Source organism: Rhinolophus sinicus, linkage group LG11 (assembly GCF_036562045.2).
Source record: "Rhinolophus sinicus isolate RSC01 linkage group LG11, ASM3656204v1, whole genome shotgun sequence".
In the NCBI taxonomy this organism is placed as follows: domain Eukaryota; kingdom Metazoa; phylum Chordata; class Mammalia; order Chiroptera; family Rhinolophidae; genus Rhinolophus; species Rhinolophus sinicus.
Window position 1 is genome coordinate 11,242,704 of NC_133760.1, and position 24,377 is coordinate 11,267,080.

General features: G+C 50.3%; 1 protein-coding gene across 3 annotated transcripts; it reads left to right on the forward strand.

Moving 5' to 3' along the window:
- The first annotated feature begins 550 nt into the window (after window positions 1–550).
- On the forward strand, window positions 551–21,685 carry NUMBL (NUMB like endocytic adaptor protein). Of its 3 annotated transcripts, none has more exons than XM_019751502.2 (10): window positions 551–794; window positions 4,221–4,305; window positions 6,237–6,376; window positions 7,230–7,304; window positions 7,392–7,466; window positions 8,457–8,597; window positions 12,731–12,920; window positions 15,876–16,178; window positions 19,098–19,223; window positions 20,006–21,685. In XM_019751502.2, exons 1-10 carry the CDS (start codon window positions 771–773, stop codon window positions 20,632–20,634), a joined length of 1,788 nt encoding a protein of 595 aa, XP_019607061.2. In that variant the 5' UTR covers window positions 551–770; the 3' UTR covers window positions 20,635–21,685. The 3 variants fall into 3 exon arrangements, with proteins under 3 accessions (XP_019607061.2, XP_019607060.2, XP_019607062.2); XM_019751501.2 differs by having other exon boundaries at window positions 552–794; window positions 15,873–16,178; XM_019751503.2 differs by having other exon boundaries at window positions 552–794; window positions 4,226–4,305; window positions 15,873–16,178.
- Window positions 21,686–24,377: the final 2,692 nt, after the last annotated feature.

The window sequence follows — 24,377 nt, forward strand, 5'->3', positions numbered from 1 at the left end:
ATGCCCCTGCCAGCTGCTTTGCCAAACCCACAGGATCGGGCGGGAGTGGGGGCGCAGCGAAAGCCAGAACCGCGCCCTGGTCTCAGTCCGGCGCCCCCGCCGCCAAAGCCGAGCAGATCGCGCACCCGGACGCCGGGGTCTATTCATTCCCCCTCCCATTCCTTGCAAAAAGTGCCTCGTCACCGCTTCTGCCCGCCCCCGCTGGGCTGGGAGAACCGTGGGGTTAGCTGTAAGATTTGAGGATGTGGGGCGGCGAGGCGCCTCCCGAAGTAACTCTTTCAGACGTATAACTGAAGGGGATCTGAGGTCAGGGGTCACGGAGAAACAGGGAGCCCAGACTTGGAAGGACCTGGAGGGAAGTCGGAGCAAGGCTCAAATGAACGCTCTGCTAGGGACTGGCCAATGGGCGGGGCGGGGCGGAGGCCGCAGCAGAGAAGGCGGGGTTATATTTTGTATATGGGCGTGGTCTGAGGCTAAGGGGCGGGGCTCGAGCCGACTAGGCGCTCGGCTGGGGCGGGGTCTTTGCACATCCAGCAGGCGGTAGGCCAGTGGGCGGGGCCGAGACGGGAGGGGCGCTCCCCCGCCCCCGGAACGGAATCATCGGGGAGCAGAGCAGGCTCGCGCGCGTGCATCCCGCACCATCCCTCGGCCCCCGGCCCTGGCCCCCGTCAGACAGAGCTGCCGCCGCCGCCGCCGCCTCCTCAGAGCAGCAGCATTCGGGAATCCGGACCCAGCCGGGGCGGCGGGAGGCGGGGGCGCCGGGGCCCTGGATGTCCCGCAGCGCGGCGGCCAGCGTGAGAAGGGCGGGAGAGGGGGGCTCGGGTGGGGGGCGGCGCCGCTGCTGATGTGGCGTTGGGTGGGAGGCGACCGCTGCGCTCGGATGAAGAGAAGGTGCCAAGGCTGGAGAGGGTGGTCCTGGGTGGGGGTCCACGAACAGACCCCCACCAAGCCAAAGCTTGGGAGACGGGTTTAATGTGTACAGGCCCTCCCTTGCTAAGGCCCTAGAGATAGGGATCGCGGACACAGATTTCCCCCTCAGAAAAATCAAGGACAGTGGGGCAGATTCTCGGTACAACTCCCTAGGCAACGTTTTGAGGATGGGTCTGGAGCACAGTCCCCAGATGAAGCCAAGGCCTCCAGGAGGCGATTCCAGACCAAACGCCATCCTGACCCCTCCCTGCCTGAGGGGGTCTCTGAGTACAACAACCCTCTAGGCAAGGTCTTGAGGATGGAGTCTCAGAACACAGCTTCGCCACCAGGCCAAGGCCTGGGGGGCTTCTAGGCAGCCTGTCCCCAGGCCTCAGAGGCATCCTGGGCATAGCATCCCCCGCCCGTCCTTGGGCTGTGTCCCACGAACAGCCCCTTCTCAACAAGGTCCCTATGCCTGGGACTCCATCCCCCACCCCATCCAGCCTGAGTAAAATAAGGCAAATTTCTGGCACCCTCTTCCACTACCAAGGGTTGGTCAAGGGTCCCAGGGCACAGGTCCCGTGGGCTGTCCCCTTTGTCCCTGGGGCTGTTCACCTATCTGAGAGCGGCCCCACCCGCATATAATGCTCTGCCCCCCCCCTCGGTTCTGGCCCCCAAGGCTCCAGGATTCATGCTGGGGGGGCGGCTCCCCAGGGACCCGGTACAGCCCTGTTTGCAGCCTCTGAGGTGATGGTGGCTTTGTGTGTGGTACCTGGGGGGGGAGGGGGAAACAAGCGATGGAGAAGTGGCTGAGAGTATAACCCCGTGTTTGTGTGCCTTAGCTGGTGACTATGAGGAATCCTGTGTGTGTATGCGTTTCTTGTTTGTGGTTGCGTCTGGTTGTGTCTGTGTGTGACCCCAGCATTTGTGTGACTGTATGCGTGTATGACAGCTGCTCACTGTGCAGAACCCTGTACTTTTTAGTCTGTTTGCGTGTGTGCATGGTTGTGACTGCGTGGTTGTGTCTTTGATTCCATCTTTTGTGACCCTGTGTTTGTGTGCCTTGGTAAACTATAACTGGGTATGTGACAGTATATGTGTTAAGTCTGCAGTTGGGCATGTGTGTGGCTGACTGAAAATGTGAGTGGAGTTGTAACTGTAAGTGGAGTTGTGTACATGTGCAACTCTCCCAATGACTGTGAACGTTTTGTGGTTGTCTATGACTAATTTTAATGTGTGTCACACATGGGTCTGTGTGACACACAATGTCCCTGCAACTCTGGGTGTGTGACTGCCATTGTATTGTGCTTATGTGACTGGGGTTGTGTGATGGCACTGTGACTTGTGTGTTTGTATGACAGTGGTTGTGTGTTCAAAGCCATGTCTGTGTGTGTGCCCAGGGTTGTATAAATGACTGCATCTACCTCTGTGTTGATACTGAGTGATTTTGTGCACGAATAGTCGTGAATGTGTGATTTGGGTTATGTACTGGACTTGGGCTCTAAAAGCCTGGCTTAGTGGGTTATTTCATTGTGTTTGACTCAGGATATAGGTGTGTTTCTGTATGGTGGCACCAGGTAACGGTAACTGTGTGTGTTTGTGGGAGTGTGTGTATATGACTGTGGCTTCTGTATTTGTGTGTGACCGGCATGTCTGACCCTGGGTGACTGTCTGTACTTGTGTCTGTGTCATGGTCTGTGAGAGTGTGTGTCTATACTTGTGTAACTGTTTGGTATGTGAGTCTGTGTGCATGCTGGACTGCTTGTGTTTGAGTGTGTGATTTGGTGACAGGGTTACTGTCCCCTGACTATGTACATGGCTCCATCAGGAACTGTGTGAACGCAGCTCTAAATGCTATGTCTGGGTCACTGCATTTCTAAGCATACACCTGACTGTGTGCTTGTAATGTGTGAAATGGAAATTGTGTACTGATGTCTCTGTGTGTGAGATACGTCTGTCCACACGGGGCTGTGATTGTATATGGCCACTAACTTGTCTGTGTGACTTGTATATTTGCATGAAGAGAGCCTATGTGTTTCTCTGTGGTGCTATGACATGGTACAGCTGAGTATGGGATGTTGGGTGACAGTATTATGACTGATAGATGGCCGGGTAATGTGGACACTGATGCTGTGTGACTTTGCATTCATTACCACTTCTGAAATGTGTATGGCCATGAATCTGAACCACCGGCTATCTTGCTGTGTCTAAGTGTGGCCATCCTTGGGGATAGTTGTCTCTGGGTGGTTGTACGCATGTCTTGGGTGTGCGTGCCTGTTTCTCTACAATGCATGGGCCATAGACATCAGTGTCTCTGTATGTGATTGGGGGTGGAGGACTGTCCATATAAGTTAGCTGATACTGTGACCAAATATGTGCCCCTACGACTGAGTATGTGACTGTCTGACAGTGTGTGACCAAAAAGGTGTGTTGGTGTGACTGATACAAGCGGCTAAGTGTCCATGTGCAGCTATGTGCCTTCAGATGATTAAACACATGTGGCTGTGGCTGGGTGTGTCTGTGTGTGACCAAATGTGTGTATTTCTGCATGCATTCATGACCAGATGTCAACACACAGCAGTGGAGCTAGGTGTGACAATTGTGTGTGGCTATGATTATGTCTGTGTGACTGGATGTGATTCTATGTGGGTGGGTCTGTGACGTGAGTATCTTGGGTGGCTGCCTGAGGAAATATAACTGTCACTGGGTGTGGCTGTGCATGTGCCACTCTAGTGGATATGCCTGGGCCCAGCTCTTTGTATGTGGCTGAGAAAATAGAAGTGACCAAACGTCAGTAGCTGATGTGACAGTGGTTGTGGCAGTGCCTAGGAAGGCTGGGACTCTATATGCATGTGGACAAATGTCTGTAGTGGAGACTGTGTATATCTGTGACTATGGCTATATGACCAGATGTTTGTAGTGGCTGTGACTGTTTAGGTGTGACAGAGCCATGCTTGGGTGCTAGGGACAACTGTAGATGTGAGTTGCATGCATACATGTGACTGTTTGTGTGTATCCCTGGATGTGTTTCTAAAGGACAAGGCCACTCCTTCCTCACACCATCACCGTGGATACTGAGGGCCTCCTGGGGTCAGGATATCCCCCAACAAATTCCCCCAAATACCCCTACTCATTTCTGGGCCCTTGCAACCAGGTGGCTCATCTCCCTTCTTAGCAGTTGCTATGACAACCAGGCTCTCACCCGAGCCTGCGATGGGGGGGGGTTGGCTGTTTTCCAAAGATGGGGTGAAGTAGGGGACTGAGCCCTATCCCAAGCCAACCTCTCACCTTTTCCTCTCTCTCTTGGGCAGGGCAGACCCAGGAGGCCTGAGCAGCATCTGCCTCCAGCCCCCTGTGGGGCCCTGGGGCCCCCTGAAACCTCCAGGACGGAGCCAGGTAAGTGACTAGCTGGTGACAGGGCAAGGGCTGAATGGGTGAGTGGGCCTGCCTAGCATGACCAGAGGAACTGTCCCTGCAATCACACAGTCCTAATTACACTCATGAGTGGACACCCTCAAACCTCTTCCCTGTACACTCAGTGACTATCCAAGCCTGACTTGTGCACAGACACGCACATCTAGACTATGTCACACACACACTGGGACATTCAGACACACACCAACCTCCCCACATCCACAGGCGCAAGGTCACACAAACACACATTCCCAGACAACACCCAGACTCACACAGGCAACTACAGATACTAACCAGATACCGACTCTTAGATACACACTCTCAATGGATGAACCCTTGCACACAGACAGTCGCCCAGACAACACACACAGACCCACACTTTTACAGACAACAGCCACACTTTCACAAGCAGACACAGCCTCACAGATAGCATCTGTGGACCCATGCTCTCCCAAAGAGTTATACTTCTGCACACAGTGTCACAAATAATAACCAGCACTCTCATAGACAACAGCCATGTTCTCAGTCACAGTTTCACGAATAACACTCATGAACACACTCTCAAAGACAACAACTTCACGTTCTCACATACCCTCACAGATGCACAGGTATGTACTGACACACCCTCAGAACAACGCTCACGGACCCAACTCTATGACAACAGCCACATGCTCTGACACAGACACACCCTCACAAACAATAACTGCACTCTTGGACATAGATATGGTCTCTTGGGTAACTCACAGACACACACACACTGTCATAGGTAACAGTCATCAAAGATAATAGCCACACCCTCACACAGACACACAGCTTCATAGACAACAGCTTCCTGCCCAGAGACACATCCTCACAGGCAGCATTTCCTGACACACACTCACAACCATTCTCACACATAGATACCTTTCAGCAACAACCTTTAGGGACCTACACTCACAGACAACAACCAAACTCTTGGACACAGACTCCCACTCTCATAAACAACCATTCTCAGACCTTCGTCCTTCCATACAGCGTTCAGAAATAGACATACCTGCAAACAATAGTTGCATGCTCAGCTCTAGACACCCTCACACATAGCATTCACACCAGCTGCACACTTGCTTGCACACACAGAGTCCCCATCTGCTGTTGGTGCTCTGTCCTCAGTGTCCCCGCACCCTTCTCCTGGGACTGTCCCTTTGGCAATCAGTCAGTGAAGAGCATTTTGGTCAGTGAAGACTGCCTTTGCGGCCGCCCACCCCTACCTCTGATGGTCACAGATGCATACCACCCCAGGGGCCCCTGCCTTAGACTAGACACAGTTGTCAGGGCAGTATCCTAGAGGCACAGAGACAAGCCCCCCTCCTCCACACCCTCTGGCTGGGCTCTGGACCCCAATCTCTGGACCTTCTGAGTCCCCCCATATCAGACCCATGCCCCCCACTCCCCCCACATCTGACCCATGCAATTCCCAACTTCTGTGCCCTCTGACCACCTCACCCCCTGACCTCCTACCCCTAAAACACCTGTTCTCATGACCCTTGACTCCTATGCTCTCTAATCCCCATGCCCTCCAATGCCTTGATTTTCCATTACTTTGCATCTTCATGCTTCTAGATTGTAACATCCCCAATCTCCAGACCCCTAAAAGCTGTGACCCCTATCCCAGACCTCCCTGCCCCTTCGCCCCATGTCTTCTGAATCCCCACACTGACTCTTACCAGTTCCCTGCCTTATGTTACCCTCTTTCCCCATGTCCCCTGACTGCTGACGATCAAAGTTCCCTAAATGTCATGTCCTCTTACCCAGTGACCCGGTAACCCGATTCCCTTGTTATCTGACCCTATGCTCCCTGAGCACTGTGTCCGTCCCGCTTGAGCCCCATGCTTCTGATCCCTGCCCTTGACCCACTCCCTGTCCTGTGTCGCCAGACGGGGCGGGCACCATGAACAAGTTACGGCAGAGTCTGCGGCGGCGGAAGCCAGCCTACGTGCCAGAGGCGTCACGCCCGCACCAGTGGCAGGCAGACGAGGACGCAGTGCGCAAGGGCACGTGCAGCTTCCCCGTCAGGGTGAGTGGGCGGGGCACTGTGCGCATGCGGGTCCCGGGCACTGGGCGAGTTGGACGAAGTCTTGTTCTGTGTGGCAGAGACATCGTTATCTTCAAAGAACTCTGGAGCCTGTCCTTCAGAATTGAGATTAAAAACCAACACACATTCTCTTGTACCAGGAAAATGTTACCTGAGGGATGTCCTGCCTGAGTCACCCCATTTTGTGGGAGCTCACAATTTACAGAGGGCACTGGAAGGTCACAAAAATTCTGTTGCATTTGCAAAGCCCTCTATGACCGTTTACAACTGCACACTACACTTTGGTAAAGGAAACAGCAGGGTGCAGGTTCACACCTTAACTTGGTTCCCTCACCCAGAAGCGGGCTTTAAGTGTGAGGGGTCCGCTGGGAGGTGCAGGAAATGCTGGTGGGAGTGAGGAAAGGAAGGCAGCCATTCAAGGGTGTGTTACTAAACTGCAGACGTGGGCAACTGAGCTTAATGCCACTGGGGACTCTGGGAAATAGAGCCACCCGCCCATGAAGGCTGCGGCAAGAGTACCGCAACTCCCGTCAGTCGTTGCGTGGGGCCAGTTCTCAGGCGCAGAGATGCAGATGCTGGCACTCCGAAGGACGGGTAAAGGCCCAGGGACAGAGGCAGGATGGTAATCACTACTACACGCTGTGCTTCTGTTTTCTCATCTGTATGTCTGGATGGGAATGGGCGACCCACCTTGTAGAGTTGCGGTACAGAGTAGATCAGTTCGTAAGTATGATCTGTTTAGGACACTGTGTGATACATTGCAGCTGCTCAGAGAACACTAGGAATTATTGATTACTGTGCTGATTTCATGTCCTCCCATCCTCTCCCTCCCAAGTACCTGGGCCACGTGGAGGTGGAGGAGTCCCGTGGAATGCACGTGTGTGAAGATGCTGTGAAGAAGTTGAAGGCGGTGAGTGAGTGGCTGGCGTAGGGAAGGGCAAGGTCAGACTGGAAGAGGCAGCCCTGACCATGCCGTCTGTTCTCCCCTCCACCCCAGATGGGCCGGAAGTCCGTGAAGTCTGTCCTGTGGGTGTCAGCTGATGGGCTCCGAGTCGTGGATGACAAGACCAAGGTAGGAGCTTGTGAGGGTGGGAGTAGGCACTAGTGGGCCACTATCCTGTCTCTGCTGGAATGGGGCCAAGGATGCTTTCCCACCCACCTCTAGGATTTCCCTTCCTCAGAGACCTTCTAGACTATGCCATGGGCTCTTGGAACATCTTGGCACACTCCACAGTCATAAGTCCTGTGGTTATTTGTGAGCTGGCATAGATAGTGGGTGAGAGCATAGACTGTAGAGCAGCCGCCTTAGCTCGGATCCCAGTTCACCCACTTACCAGCTGTCCTGTGTCACCCACTTATAGACCCCGGGTATAAGATATAACCCTTCCGTGCTTCAATTGTATCATCTGTAAAATGAGACAACACCTACCATTACCTGAGAAAGTATATGCAAATAGTTTAAAACTATGCCTGGTACAGTGTAAGTGTTCAGATCAATGAATGTTAGTTGTTATATGTTTATTGTCAGTCTACCCAGCCAGACAAGAGCACCGTGGCACCAGGATCTGGGTATCTGTTTGCTCACTATTAAATTCCCTGCCTCTAGCCCAGAGACTGCCAGAGGAGGCAGCCAGCACATGATGAGAGTTAGCTTAATACCCAAACAGGATTGACACCTTTGCACAGGCAGTTCCCTCAGCCTAAAATACTGTTCCCTGCCTTTTGCCTCTAGGAAGCTTTGTCTGACTCCCCCCGAAGTTGGGTCAAGCACCTCCTCTTGGCTCCTGCAGGCCCATGTGCCTCCCCTATCCTGGCCCTGACCCCTCTGCCTGTGCCCCCTTCATTACAGTCTGGCTGTGACTCTGGGCCCTTTCCTGGTAATGAGTCTGATTCCTGCGCTAAACTGAGACCCGCCCCATGCCAGCAGGCTTCACAGCTGTTTCAGTGACTGCTGGGTGCCTACCCTAGTCAGGATGGAATATAAAGCAGACACTAAAAGACGTTTGAATGAATACATGAAAGACAGTTCACATTCCTCTCCTGGCTTCCCGGCCCCTCCCAGGACCTGCTGGTAGACCAGACCATTGAAAAGGTCTCCTTTTGTGCTCCTGACCGCAACCTGGACAAGGCTTTCTCTTACATCTGCCGTGATGGGACCACCCGCCGCTGGATCTGCCACTGTTTCCTGGCACTCAAGGACTCCGTGAGTATCGCTGAAGCCCAAAGCCAGCTGACTCTTCTCTCCCATTCCCTGGGCATTCCAGCCCCATCCCGGGCTGGCTGAGTGGAGTTGAGCAAGCCACTCAGCTGTCCTCTCCAGGCCTGGTGTCCTCATGTGGAAAAGGGGCTGTACTCGCACCTCCCAACAGGATTATTGTGGACTTGACTGGGTTAATACAGAGGACTTAGAACAATGTTCAGGAAAACATTTGTTTTCATCTTCCTCCTCGTTATCAATAGTTCTTCATGTTTCTCTAACTTTTCTCATTGAGTATCCATGTCCAGCTCCATGAATTTTTGCTTATGGATAAACACCACCCATAGTTTCCTATCCCATGCAGGCTCTCTCAGGCCCTTCTCAAACTATACCCCTCACTCTTTCTTTAGCCTCAATTCATTTTGTCTGTGTTTTTTTATATTGGGAGTGTGGGGATTGTCAAGGTTCCCTCTGAGAATTGGATAAAAGCAACAAGTGTACTGTCTTCTCAGAAGCATTCTAACAGTTAGGATTCTGAGGCTTGTTACAGATACCAGTGATTTCAGTGAGATAGAAGTTTGAGTTTCATGTGAAAGACATCCAAAGGCAGGCAGTGCAGCAGTGGTGTGGTTCCTCTCCACTCATCAGGGACCACGGCTCCTTTTATCTTGTTGGTATACTGAGGTATGGCTTCCACTCCCTGATCCAAGATGGATGCACATGCTCCAGCCTTCACATCTTCATCCCAACCACAGAAAGGAAAGACATAAAGAGGGGCACCCCCTTTCCTTTTTCAGAGCTGTGTGTCATTTCTAATCACTTACATTCCATTGGTCAGAACCTAGTCACATGGATAGGGTTCAGGTAGGGACCTGCAAAAGATGGTTATCCAGTTGTCCCAGCACCATCTATTGAATGGTGCTTTCTCCAGTTGAATAGTCTTGGAATCCATATTAAAAATCAATTGACCATAGATGTGTGTGTGCATATCTAGGATCTCAATTTTATTTCATTGGTCTGCATGTCCTTATGCCAATATTACACTGTTTTGATTACTGAAGCTTGGAAATAAGTTTTTAAATTGAAAAATGTTAGTTCTCCTATTTTGTTCTTTCTCAAAATTGTTGTGGATATTCTGGGTCCCTGGCAAGTCCATATGAATTTTAGGATCAGCTTTTCCATTTCTCTAAGAGTCCATTGGGATTTTTATAGGGGTTGCATTAAATCTGTAGCTCACTTTTGGAAATATTGCCGTCTTGACAAGCAATATTAAGTCAATATTAAGAAGATTAAGTCTTCCAACCCAAGTATTTCCATTTATTTAGGTCTTTAATTTCTTTCAGCAATGTTTTGTCGTTTTCAGTGTATGTGTCTTTCATTTCCTTGGTTATATTTATTCCTAACTGTTCTGTTCTTTAAGATGCTATTGTAAATGGAATTGTCTTAATTTCCTTTTTGGATTGTTAACTGCTAGTGTATATAGATGTACCTGATTTTTGTTGATCTTGTATCCTGCAACTTTGCTGAATTCATTTGTTAACACTAATAGTTTGTGGATCCTTTAGGACTTTCTACATATAAGATTATGTCATCAGCAAATATTGAGATAATTTTACTTCTCCCTTTCCAATTTGAATGCCTTTTATTTCTTTTTCTTATCTAATTATTCTGGCTAGAACTTCCAGTGCAGTGTTGAATAGGAGTAATGAAAATGGGCATCTTTGTCTTGTTCCAGATCTTAGGGGAAAGCTTTTATTCTTTCACCATTTAGTATGATGTTGGCTGTGACTTTTTCATAAATGTCCTGTATCAGGTTGAGGAAGTTCCCATCCATTCCAAGTTTGTTGAGTGTTTTTTTTAATCATGAGAGGGTGTTGAATTTTGTCAAACACTTTTTCTGCATCAATCAAGATGATCATGTGTTTTTTCTTCCTTCATTCTAATTATGTGTATTACATTGATTGGTTTTCATGTTGAACCAACTTTACATTCCTGGGATCAATCTCACTTGATGATGGTGCATAATCGTTTTAATACGCTGCTGGGTTCAGTTTATTAGTATTTTGTTGAGGATTTTTGTCCCCAAGTTTAACTCTAAGACATGGCTGAGCATCTTGGTTAGGAAACAAGTCTGACAGATCTCATGAGAATCCCAACTCTGCCACTCGAGATGGGTGTGTTGACTGAGCCTGTTTCTTTATCTATAAAATGGGTTCATCAGAGTGTCCACCTCCTGGCATTGTTGTGAGGAGTGCGTAAAAGGATGCAAGTCAGGGGTCAGCTCAGGGCCAGATTTATGGACAGAATTTTGTTGGCACATGCGTGGTTTTCCTGTACTGCATGCCTTGCATGCATTAGTTCACCTAATTCTTGCAGAAACCCTGTGAAGTAAGTGCTGTTAGGGCCCTCATTTTGTAAATGAGGAGGCTTATGCACTGAGAGGTGAAGTGATTTTCTTTCTTTCTTTCTTTTCTTTTTTTTTTTGATTTTTTTTATTGGGGAATATTGGGAACAGTGTGTTTCTCCAGGGCCCATCAGCTCCAAGTCATTGTCCCTTAATCTAGTTGTGGAGGGCGCAGCTCAGCTCTAAGTCAAGTCGCTGTTTTCAATCTTTAGTTGCAGGGGGTGCAGTCCACCATCCCATGCGGGAATTGAACCAGCAACCTTGTTGTTGAGAGCTCATGCTCTAACCAACTGAGCCATCCAGCCGCCCCTCCGGAAGCTCAGCGGCAGCTCATTGTCTTCAATCTAGTTGTGGAGGGCGCAGCACATTGGCCCATTGTGGGAATCAAACCGGCAACCCTGTTGTTCAGAGTTCGCACTCTAACCAACTGAGCCACCCGGACGCCCCTGAAGTGATTTTCTTGAGAACACACAGCTGGGAAGTGGGAAGCCAGCATCAATTCCAGGCTGTCTGGCCTTGGAGCCTCTCAAGTAGACACTCAGGAAAATGTAGCTATTGTTTTTACTCCCAAAGTTTAAGAAAAAATATTTTGAAGCTTGCAGCAAAGTGGAAAGACTTAACGCAGTAACCAGTCACCTGTACACACACCACTCAGATCCTGCTATTCACATTTGCCTATACTCACTTTATCATTTATCTGCCCATCTCATTTTTGATGCATTTCAGAGTTGCAGATACCAGAATACTTCCCCCAGACACTTCAGCATGCATACCATTAAGTAGAATTCATATTTTTTCCAGCTCTTTTTCTTTTGGAAAAAAACACATGTTGTCCACAAACCTTAGTTATACTTTTGTTGAGTTTGACAACTGCTTACACCTGTATAAGCCAAACCCCTGTCAAGCTCTAGACCATGGCCACCACCCTGGTCCATCCCCTCCTGCCCCTTCCCAGTCAGGCCCCACCCTCACCCCTAAGAAATAGCCACTGTTCTGCCTTTTTTCATCATAGATTAGTTTTGCCTATTCTAGACCTTCATATAAATGGAGGCATACAGCATTGCACTCTTTTTTTTCTTCCCTTTTTCTTTTTATTCCCATCCTCCCACCCACCCACCTTTGGCAACCATCAGCTTGTTCTCTATATCTGTAGGCCTGTTTCTGTTTTGTTTGTTTATTTTGTTTTTTTGGATTCCACATATAAGGGAAATCATATGGTATTTTTCTTTCTCTGACTTTTTTCTCTTACCATAATTCCCTCTAGGTCCATCTCTGTTGTCCCAAATGAAATATATATGGAACATTACTTAGCCATAAAAAGAATGAAATCTTGCCATTTGGGCAATGTATATATTTCTTCACACACACACACACACACACACACACACACACCATATCTTATCTTCTTTATCCATTCATCTATTAGTGGATACCTAGGTTGCTCCCTTATCTTGGCTAATACTAGTAAAGTTGCAATGAGCATGTGTCTTTTCGAATTAGTGGTTTTGTTTTCTTATGATCAATACCCCTGAGTAGAATTGCTGAGTCGTATGGCAGCTCTAGTTTTAATTTTTTGAGGAATCCCCATAATATTGCACTCTTGTTTCTGGGGCCCAGAGAGATGAAGCTCTCTGGGATCACCCAGCACCGAGCTGTTGGAACCCAGCGCTCCTGGCGGCCAATCTCACAATACAGTGTCTCTAACCCCCACCCCACCCCTAACCTCTTCCCACAGGGGGAGAGGCTGAGCCACGCTGTGGGCTGTGCTTTTGCAGCCTGCCTGGAGCGGAAGCAGCGGCGGGAGAAGGAATGCGGGGTCACAGCTGCCTTCGATGCCAGCCGCACAAGCTTTGCCCGCGAGGGCTCCTTCCGCCTGTCTGGGGGTGGGCGGCCTGTTGAGCGAGAGGCCCCGGATAAAAAGAAAGGTGGGTATTGCCCAGAGGCAGAGTTGGGCATAGAGGGGGCCCTGGTGGGGCCAAGAGTCCAGTCTGCAGGGAGAGCTGCAGAGGTGCAGAGACTCTACAGTTTACAAAGCAGAGCACCAACCATAAGTTTGGTTACAGTTTATAAAGCTCACTTCAGTTTAAGGAGTTCTGTGGGTAGTATTCTGTAGGCCACAAATCCTGGCAAAGCTCACGAAGCGCTTTATTACCTGCCATCTCAGGGAGGTTCCCAGGCTTTTCAAACTGTGTATCAAGACCTCTTCACGGGTTGTGAAGTCAGTTTGCTAGACGGTGGCTGGCATTTGAAAAAATGAAATAGAAAAGAATAGGAAACATCAGAGTAATGGAGTGTAGTAAGGATAGTACAGTTTGATGATACTTCTATGTCGGTGTCTGTATTTGCACGTGTACATTTTGTATGTGTGGATGTGGATCGGGTGACCATGTAAAAGGTATTTCGCTCTCGGGGTTGCCATCAAGAAAGTTTGAAAAATGCCTAATAAACTCTAATAACATTCTAGGTAAATGGCCAATACTTTGTAAGTTCTCAAACAGAGCTTTTAAAAAATATAAGTGTATTATGTGCCAAGTCACGATGTAATTTAATTTTTTCCCTGTGGATTCTAGTTTTTAAATATTTGGGAAACACTGCTTAGAATTGACAAAGAATTTACCATTGGGAACTGTTCCAGATTACAGGAGACTAAAGAGACTTGACAAATATTACTAAATGCAATGTGTGGTCCTGAATTGGATCCTGGATTGTATACATATATAAAAGAACATCCATAAAGGACATGATTGGGACATTGGGGGAAATGGGAATAGGGACTGTAGATTGGCTAATAGGATCATATCCACGTTAAGTTTCCCAAGTGAGAAACTGTACTGTGCTTCTGTAGGATACTGTCATTGTTCTTAGGAGGTACCTGCTGAAGGTTTTGGGATTGAGTTGTCTGTGACTTTCTCTTAAATGGTACAGAACAAAAAGCTCTGGAAGGAGGGAAGGAGCAAATCTGGTGACATGTTAACCCTGGGGACCATAGGTGAAGCGAACCTGCATGCTCAGTGTTCCATTAGTACATCTTTTCTGTGTGTTTAAAATATTTCTGACTAAAAAATTAGGAAACCAGAAGTTTTTATTACTTACTAGGATAGTAGAGTTTGTGAAATACATTTTTATCTGTAAATTACATGACCATTTACAAACCTCTTTACAAATTTACACAGCTCTCTTCACAGCTTACAAAGTATTTTACTGTTACCTCATCTATTAGCACCTGCAAAGAATTTTATCATGGGCAAAACAGATTACAAAGTGAAGTTAACAGAGGGTCTGGTAGAGTATATGATGTTTTACTGTTTACAGAGAACACACTGAGTGTACAGCCCTTCACAGTCTATAAATATTTCTTTACTGTTTATATAGGAGATTAGAATTTACAAAGACTATTGTCATATGCTTTACAGTTTGCAAAGGGTTTTGCTATTTCCAGAGGATATTATAGCTTCCAGGTACTTTGCACTGTAGAAAGCACTTTACAGCTTGCACAGCAAAATGAGAGTTGACGAAGTGCATTACGATTTGCCGAACATATCACAGTATTTTGCCGATGGTGCACTTATTCACAGTCTCAAGGCACTGCACTTGTACAAAGAGCTCTTCCCAATTTAGCAGTGGAGGAGTGCACTGTCCACAGAGTTGTTTACTAAGCTTTTGTCGGATTCCAAAGCATGGAACATTCACTGCCTCAACTGACCCTCAAAGGAGGCCCCGGAGGCAGCCAGAGGGATGTTTATTCCAGGTTTACAGTCGGAAAACGAGCCCAGAGAGGGGAGGGATTTCCTGAAGTCACACAGTAAGGTGGGGGCAGAGGTGGTTTCCTGGTTCCAGCCTGTCCCGTGCTGTTTCCACTGTCCTGGGCCAGGCCTGGGTGAGAGCCTCACCGCCTCCATCTGGAAGATGGGAGAAGAAATGCTGGATGATCTTCCTGCCCTCTCTGGGCCTGAGTTTAATCTCACCAGCATTCAGGCTGCAGCTTGAGTGAGGGCCTGATTGGAGGATGGATGTGTGTTTGTGTATTGGCAGGGGTGAGAGGATCCTGCCATTGAAGAGCATGCCTTGTGCGGAGTGGGGAGGGCAGGTGTCCCCCAGAGGACAATGGACAGTCCCAGAGTGAAGGGAGCCTGTACTGAGAGTCTGGAAAGATCTGGAAAGCTCCCCAGAGGAAGTAGTGTGCCAAGCTAGGTCTAGAAGGATGGGTAGCAGTTGTATGAAGGGAGGAAGTACTTGAGATCTGAAGAATGGGTTGTGAGGAGGTAGAGAGGTAGAGAGAAGAGCAGACAGAATGACAGAGGAAGACAGCATGACGTGGAGAGACCAGGCCAGAGGGAGAGAGGTTAGGGCAATTGTTTAGACTGCTGACTCCAGAGTCAGCCTGCCTCTTTCTAGCACTGTGGCTTGGGCAAGTCACTTACCATTGCTGGGCCTCAGTTTCTACATCTGTAAAATGGAGACACTGGTAGTATTGACAGTAGGATGGTTGTGAGGATTGAATGAGTTAATAATTTCAAAGCACTTGGAACAAGGCCTGATACGTTGGTCATGCACCAAATAAGTGTCCATTAAATTAATTAGAAAATGAGACAGAAGGTCTCACAGGGAAAAACAGCGGGAGCAGCAGAGGAAGACAGATTGGGGGCAGAAAGCTAGAGACAGAAGGTCAGGTTGGGGGACAATTCCCCAAGAGCCTCCTGGGGAAAGTGGTCTTGGGTGGGGATGAGGGACATTTTGGGGCCCTGACCAGCCTGTCTTGAGGACAGGATACATTGTGTAAGGAAGACAGCCTTGGGGAATAATTAAGGGGACCGGGTGGGAGAGGCCTCAAATGCCAAGATAAGGTATCTAACCACCTGTCTCCCTCATGTCTCCAGCAGAGGCAGCAGCTGCGCCCAGTGCAGCTCCCGTCCCTGCCCAGCCTGGGCATGTGTCCCCAACACCAGCCACCACATCCCCTGGTGAGAAGGGTGAGGCAGGCACCCCAGTGGCTGCAGGCACCACTGCGGCTGCCATCCCCCGGCGCCATGCCCCACTGGAGCAGCTGGTTCGCCAAGGCTCCTTCCGTGGGTTCCCGGCACTCAGCCAGAAGAACTCGCCTTTCAAACGGCAGCTGAGCCTACGGCTGAACGAGCTGCCATCCACGCTGCAGCGCCGCACTGACTTCCAGGTGAAGGGCACAGGTAAGCCTTGGGCTCAGTGGGCAGGAACATCAGGATCAATAACCCTCTCTGTGTACACAAGAGAGAGAGAAGAGGTGGTAGGCACTATGATTGATTAGCACTGTCTGCCAAGGGCAAAATCAAGAGAGGTAGAACACATCATGATCAATTCGCAATGTCTGCCACAGGCAAGAGAGATAGATTAGCAATGTCTGCTATGGACAAGGGAGAGAAGAAAGATGGCACCCATCATGATCAATCAGCAAAGTCTGCCATGGAGAAGGGGAGGAGGGCAGCTGCACAGATGCTGTGATTTTGCTCAGGAGGAGACTGAGGCACCAAGGCTTATGCTCCCTTCAAGCATTTGGCCAGTGGAGTGATGCAGTCTGGCCAGGTGAAGAATACAGGTAGTCCTCAGGCTGAGAGGAAAGGAGGATTGTGATGGATTAGCAGTGTCTGCCCAGGGCAAGGAGAACAGAGTGATGGCTTACATCATTATCTCCTTACAGTGTCTGGCATGAGCAAGAAAAAGGAGCAGGTAGCACATCACATGATTGATTAGCAAAGTTTACCGCAGGCAAGGAAAAAAGAGCAGCAGGAGTGTTATATTTGCCCAAGGAGAGACCCCCAGAATTTGGCCAGAGGAAACTTGAGGTGGAGGGCACTAGTGAGCATGGGGATCATGGGGTCAGGGAGCATAGTGATGGATTCATGATGTCACCTGTGGGCAAAGGATTGGGCAGAGGTAACACCCACTATCATTGATTAGCCATGTCTTCCAGGGACAATGAAGAGGAAAGAGGTGGTGCATCATCATTGGTTAGCAATGTCTGCCATGGGTGGTGATAGGAGAGGCAGTGTAAATGTCCTGTTTTGCTTGGATGGAAGATGGAGTTAAAAGGACCAGTCCTCTCTTCCAGCATTTGGCCAGTAGAGCCATGAGGTCTGGCCAGGTGAGGGGTGAGGGGTGAGTGGTAATAAAGCATTGTGTTTGGTTACTAATTTCTGCTATGTGCCAAGGGAAAGAGAGAGGTGGCATATGTCGTGACCTACAGTAAATACTGCCATGGGCAAGGGAGAGGAGAGATGGCATGGTACCATGTTTTGCCTGAGGGAGACAGACAGGAGGAATGCCTCTCGTCCCAGCTGTCAGTGAAGTCATGTGGTCTGGCCCGCTCTCATGCCTCCATACGCCAAATCTGAGACACCCACCCGTCCTGGCCTCTGGGACTGGTGTGGGAAGTGTTGCTTTGTATCCAGGAGGCTGGGCTTCTCCAGAAGATGACTGCTGAGCAGATGCCAGTGCTTGATGAGAGTGACGCACACTCACTCCATGTTCCGCAGCTTCACTTGGCCGTCACACATCCTCAGACTCGCTGTCCTCTTGCAGCCTGACACGAAGAACCGCCCCAAGGCTGTCATACATGCTCCCGGAGAGGTGGCAGGCTCCCCAGGCTTTGTTTGGAAGCCTCACGCTCCTGTAGCCAGTTGCACACTTGCTTGAATGTCACTTGCCACACAAAATTTCATTGCCTCACACAGATGTCACAGTCTGCTGCAGTGTCACACACACTCCATACGTAGTCACACACTTAGTCATGTGCATTCTAGAATCACACACACTTGGAAGTTGCACAATCAGAAGTTACATACACTTAGAAAGCACATGTCCAGATGTAGAAATCACACACCCAGCTTTACGCACACTCACAAACCACACACTCAGATTCACACAAACTTGGAAGTCACACATGCATACTCATGCATGCTTGCAAGCACACTCATACATCACACAGGTGGATTGGCTCACACTTGGGAATCACAATCAGGATACCACACACCTGGATTTCAGTTACACTCAGATGCCAGACCCTCAGCAGCTGCACACCCATTTGGATTAACACACACAGTCATCACAGAATTGACATGGAAACCACTTACACTCCCACCTGCCCCTTGGAGCGTCATGCCCACTCCTTGGTGATAGCCACTTGCTGAGATATCACAGCACTTGTCACACCACATACATAGCGGTCCTCTGTTGTTTATTCAGTTGGTATCTTTGCTCATCCCAAGGGCTCATGAGGCCACCACACCTGGTCAGTGTCTCCTATCTTCCTGGCACAGGTGCATCTCGGCCCTGGTGATATATGTTATAGGCCAGTCTGGGTCGGCTGGACAGGGCCCCACTTCACCACCCAAAGCGGGACAAATGATCCCCAGCCAGTGTGGCCAACGTCCATTCTGACTGGTCAATGCTCCTGCCATACATGTGGTTGAACATATTTTTAAATTAATAGATATTAAACATTTCAAATATTTCTTCTGGTTTATGGCTACACTCAGGTTCTCCTTCACTTGGGGTCTCTGAGGCTGAGACCAAAGAAAGAGTCGGACAATTCCATCATCACATCAAGAGTTGGTTAAGGGAACTTACATACGAGGCCCATCTTGGGCAGCAGCAAGACGAGGTGGATATCCTTGTGCCATGTGGCAGGCGCTAGACGGTTGTGTAGGACAGAGCAGGATGGAGGGAGTACTGGAGTGTGACCCCCCCCCCAGATAAGGGGGAAGTGCCTTACACGCTTGCCCAGGACAGGGCAAAGGCCTGTTCCGGGAACCAGCACTCCTGAGGCATGGGGGGTCAACCAGACAGTCTCTGAGGGGATTTACGGGAAGCAGTCTCTGTTCTGCCCGTGTTCTAGCTTATGGGTCTGGCAGCGGTCATGTCATGGAATACTTCCGCTACACCAGCGTCACACCCTACTTGTACACCTCAGGTGTCACACACATACATGCACAGAGTTATCATTTTTGTGGTCACGGCCATTAGTGCACAGTGGACCCACCGACCCACACACCCTGGGAGAGGGCCCCCTGAGGGCATAAGGGTCAAGAACAGGGCCTGTTCACTGATCTCCACCCTTCCTGACTTCCCAGTGCCTGAAATGGAGCCCCCTGGTGCCAGTGACAGTGACGGCATCAACGCTCTGTGTACACAGATCAGCTCGTCTTTTGCCAGTGCCGGAGCGCCAGCGCCAGGGCCCCCGCCGCCGGTGCCCACAGGTAAGCGCAGCCCTTCTCCTGGGCGGACGCCTGCATGTGCCTGCTCCATGCAGGGCTACCTCAGGGACCCCACAGGCTTAGCACATGGGTCATCTCAGAGCCATGGGATCACCTTAGCCCCATGGGATCAGTTTTAAACTTCCTGTCTTAGAAAAATAAAATTTAGAAACTTACAGCCTTAGAATCACAGGATAATAGAACCTAACAGATTTGGAACTGTGAAACCTTGGACTCTAACGGCTTTAGAAGAGGGCTTCCTGAGAAATCGTGTCATGGAGTCACCTTAGGGCTGTGGGCTTATCCTAGCGCCCGTGGGAGCACCTTAGGATGGCAAACATGTAAACTTAAAACTCAGTAATCTTAGAAAACACAAATTTCGAACTGTTGAACCTCATTCATTATGTTAGCATAGTATAGTCTGAGAAAGATCCATGGAGCCTTAGACTCTTAGCCTCCTAAAACAATTCATTCTCAAAATATCAAAACCAGGGGTGATATTAAAAACACTTAATAACAGGGAAGCCAGCCTGGGTGATTGGCAGTCCTGCCTATACTTTCCCATCGTGGGGCCTTAGACTCTCAGAACTGTATTTGAACTGTATTTTCTTAGCACTGAGAAAACATTATGTGGTCCAGGATGGTTAAGCCACTTGCCCAGCATCAGCACAGCTAGTGAGGAGTGGAGCTGGATTCAAGGCAGGCAGCCTGGCTCGAGTCGGATCCCAGCCTAGGATTCTTTCCAACCCAGCCCATGCCCTCACCTGCCCCTCTCCTCTCTCCAGGAACTTCTGCCTGGGGTGAGCCCTCCATGGCCCCTGCAGCTGCCTTCCAGCCTGGGCACAAGCGCACCCCTTCGGAGGCCGAGAGGTGGCTAGAGGAGGTATCCCAGGTGGCCAAAGCACAGCAGCAGCAGCAGCAAGCGGCCTCAGTACCCACTGTGCCCTCGGTGCCCCCCGCCCTGCAGCCCTTCCCCACCTCCATGGGGCCCTTTGATGCTGCACCTGCCCAGGTGGCCGTGTTCCTGCCACCTCCACACATGCAGCCCCCCTTTGTGCCCGCCTACCCAGGCTTGGGCTACCCGCCCATGCCCCGTGTGCCCGTGGTGGGCATCACACCCTCACAGATGGTGGCCAACGCCTTCTGCTCAGCTGCCCAGCTCCAGACCCAGCCCGCCACCCTACTTGGGAAAGCTGGGGCCTTCCCACCTCCTGCTGTGCCCAGTGCCCCTGGGGGCCAGGCCTGCCCGCGTCCTAATGGGGCACCCTGGCCCCCAGAGCCAGCACCTGCCCCGGCCCCTGAGTTGGACCCCTTTGAGGCCCAGTGGGCAGCATTAGAAGGCAAACCCACTGTAGAGAAGCCTTCCAACCCCTTCTCGGGTGACTTGCAGAAGACCTTCGAGATTGAACTGTAGCCTGAGCCTCCCTGCCCACCCTGTTATTTCCAGGTGCCCCACGTCTGGGAGTGGAGGCCCAACCTTTCCCCTCATTCTGCTCCCTGGGGCTGTGCCCCTCAACACCCCCTCTAACCCCTTCTCTCGACTACCCCCACAAGCACTACAGAACCGACATTGTGACAGGTTGCAACAGGATGGAATTCAGGGACCGACCCAGCCTGACTAAGGGACCCATTTCACTGCCAGACTTTGGCTGGCAATGGCCCTTTGCCCCCACCCCAGACACGGGGATGGCCACAGTACCACTGAGTGCCCTCGGTTCAAGTTACGTTTCCCAGTTTCTGTTGTTGACCTTCCACTTTCCAGTGTTGGGTGGGATGGGGGAGGAATGCCCACTTGGGGGATCTACTGGGCCCCACACAGGTGCCCACCCCAAGTCTGGTTTCCCCTCCCCCATACACAGCACAAGCAAAGGGCTTCCCTCTGCCCACCCGCTGCGTTCACTGCCAATGCTGTGCTCACCCTTATCACCCCTCCCCCCACTTGGGGGCCCACATCTTCCTCTGGCCAAGGTCTCATGGGGGCAGGGGCCAAGTTGGGGGCTCAGGAGTGGGGTAGAGGGAAGGGGAAGGAGTTGCTCAGTTACCTCACTTCGGTGCCCGTTGGGGAGGGGTCCAGAGGAAAGCGGAGGGGTGCCTGGCGGGTACTTTTCTATCTTTTATTTCCAGATTTTTTTGTATCTAAACTTGCAGATTTGTATTATACAAGGACAGCCAATAAAGGAAGAATATAATGGTCCCCCTCGGGAAAGCAGGGTGTGTTTCCGGGGGTATCCTTTCCTCCTGGGTCATCCCCTAAAACAGGAGGTCTCCCTGTGTAATGACCTCTGAGTCAGAACATAGCAGGTAACAGCTGACCCAACACTGGAGAGGTGAGTAGTAAAGGGTACCCTAAATTAATCACCCCATTTCTGATTCTTACAGATTTTGAACCAAAGAATTTAAAAAATTCTAATCTGCTGCTAATAAGTTCAGTATTAAAATTTCAAGTAATGAGGTTTGGAATAGTATATCTTTGAGTTGGCAAATTCTTGTGTCGTCAGTTGTATTTTCTGTAACTTAGGCCAAAGTGTCATCTGATGTGGCAGCATGTTGTTTTTAAGTCTTTTATTTCTTGGGTCCCTTGATATCATCTACTAGATGTATATTTTTTAAGTATATAAATAATATGTTTAATTCTTTATAGCTCTTTAAAATGAGGTGATTGATTTGGTAAAACCCAATATTATATCTCCATTTGATAGATGGGTATGTTGGGTCCCTTGCCCAAGGTCACATAGCTGATTAGTGGGGGTGCTGGGATTCACACCAACCTCAAGGTCAGTCATTAAACCACCGGCCTGTGAGAGAACAAACCTAGTTAGTGTCCACCGTCAAGAATTTACAGCCCATCACTCAGCTGTAGATCCTGGACTAGGGGACATGTGACAGGGCACCAAGGGGCTCCCCAGGGAGGCAGCAAAAGACTGCTGGAAATGAGCCACATGTTCTCATCTCCAAGCCTTTGCAGATGTCATTCCCTCTGCCTAGAACACCCTTTCCTGATGCACCTTAATTATCTCTTCTTAGAAGTGGACCCTCTTCCAAGCCCTGTGCCCCATGCAAACCTTTCAGTTTAGATAGACCTTTGACCCTTCAGGCTGAGCCGGGCACACCCCTTCCCCACTGGGATCCTGTGCTTCCCCCATCCTGGCCCTGACCCCTCTATCTCTGTTGCCCCCATCCCAGCCCTGATGATCCTGGGCTGTCACTATCTGGTGCCCCACCGGACTGTATGTGGAGGGTGGGTCCGGGGCTGTTTCAGTCACGTAGGTGTCGCAGCACAGGGCCAGGTGCGCAAGAGGCAATCTCAGCAACTCACCTCTGAAAACCGCGGATGAGTGAGGGGGCAGAAAGACCCCAGGACTTGGATAGAGATGACTCCAGCTGTTGGACTGATGGGGAAGCTGAGGCCATGCAGCACACAGCAAATCAGGGACAGAGTCAAGCCCCTCTGCCCTGCCAGACGCTGATCTTTACACAAAACCATTCCTCCCTGTACCCAGAGCAGTGTTTCTCAGACCCCCGCCCGCACACTCAACAATCCCAAAGCGGCAGATGTCCTGGTCCCTGGGAGCTCCAGGCGGATTATCTCCCCAGGACCTCCCACTGGCTCTTCGGAGCCCATTTCCCCATCTTTCCTCCCACGCCCGCCTGATGGAGACTCGCTGTTCCTGGCGCCTCTCCCTTCACAGAAACCATAGATCTAGGGTTAACCTCCCACCCTCCACTTCCCCCAGGCTTAGGCTGCGTCAGAATAGACCCAGGGACACCGAGTCAACGCCCCTGCCTTACCGGGTGACCTCCTTCTACCAATGCCACGTGCTGCACCCATCCTATCCTCATCGAGGTCATCTTTGGGGGGACGTCCAGTTCACGTTGGTTCAGCGCCCCCTTGCCAGTTCTGTTTGGAAAACTTTGCCCACGCCCACAGCGGCGCACTAACGCCCCGCAATATAACCCACGCAGGACCCCTGCCCCGTGCGCTTTGCAAGGCTCCACCCCCTGCTGGAGCCCCGTCCCCCTCGAGGTGGGGGTCTCCGGGATACCCGCCCCACCGCCCCCGCGTTCAGCAGTCCCCACCGCCCGCCGGAGGTTCGCAGGTCGTCCCTGTTGCGGTGGTGTCTCCGGAAACGTTCTCCGCGCAAATAACCCCCGGCCTCCACAAGCCCTCCAACCCTCCTGCTCCTGCCAGGCCCCTTGGTCAGTGGAGATACTGCACGAACGCGGTAGAACAGCTCCCCCGTGTGGCCCTGTGCTCGGCAACCTGGAGGGGCCGCATTCACGGCTCCGGATGAGAGCCACGACCAGGCCCACGCGAAGGCAGAAAAAGTGGTTTTTTCTGTTTTGTCTTTTTTTTTTTTTTTTTTTTTTTTTTAAATTAGCGCCGTAGTCATGAGCAACATTATCTGTCAGGCTCTGGCTCAGCCGCTCGATCCTCCAGAAAATCCTCTCTGACTCCTCCCGTCTGAATCGGCAGCCTGCACGGGGCTCCTGAGATCCAGCCACGCTTCCCCAAAGCAGCCCTGACCCCTTTGTCTCTGTTTCCCCCATCCTAACCCCACCCCTGGGCTGGGTTGTCGCTGTGAGCCTGGGAGGGCAAGCACAAGGGCTGTCTTGGTGATACTGTGTCCCAGGGCCGGGCACCTCCTAGGGAGCATTCATTTGCTCCCTCAACCCATGTTTTGCTTTAATAGTTTTATTGAGATCTATTCTACGTATCATAAAATTCATCCATATTTTGCTTTAATAGTTTTATTGAGGTCTATTCTACATATCATAAAATTCACCCATTTTAAGTGCTTTAACGATTTGGGGTGATTTTACAGAGTTGTACAATCATCACCACAATTTGAGTTTAGAACATTTCCATCACCCTGAAAAGACCTCTTGTGCCCACTTGCCGTCACTTCCCATTCCCGTCCCCAGCCCCAGGCAGCTACTGATCTAGTTTTTGTCACATATGTATTTTTTTCTTTATTTCACATGCATTTTCTGAGTACTGGCTTCTACCAAATATTGAATACGGACAATACAGAGTAACACACATAGACCCTGCCCTCAGGGATCTCAAAGTCTGGTAGAGGCTTTGGCTAATGGGCAAATGTGTCCACTCATTCATTCATTCAAAAATATGTATTGATATTTATCGAGCACCTTCCA

What these genes read in the sequence shown, in the direction of transcription:
- NUMBL (XM_019751501.2), top strand. Translation starts at nt 771, where the DNA reads ATGTCCCGCAGCGCGGCGGCCAGC. An exon ending in AACCTCCAGGACGGAGCCAG is followed by an intron (nt 4,306 to 6,236) that starts GTAAGTGACTAG and finishes CTGTGTCGCCAG; the next exon opens with ACGGGGCGGGCACCATGAAC. An exon ending in GGCCCCGGATAAAAAGAAAG is followed by an intron (nt 12,921 to 15,872) that starts GTGGGTATTGCC and finishes TCATGTCTCCAG; the next exon opens with CAGAGGCAGCAGCTGCGCCC.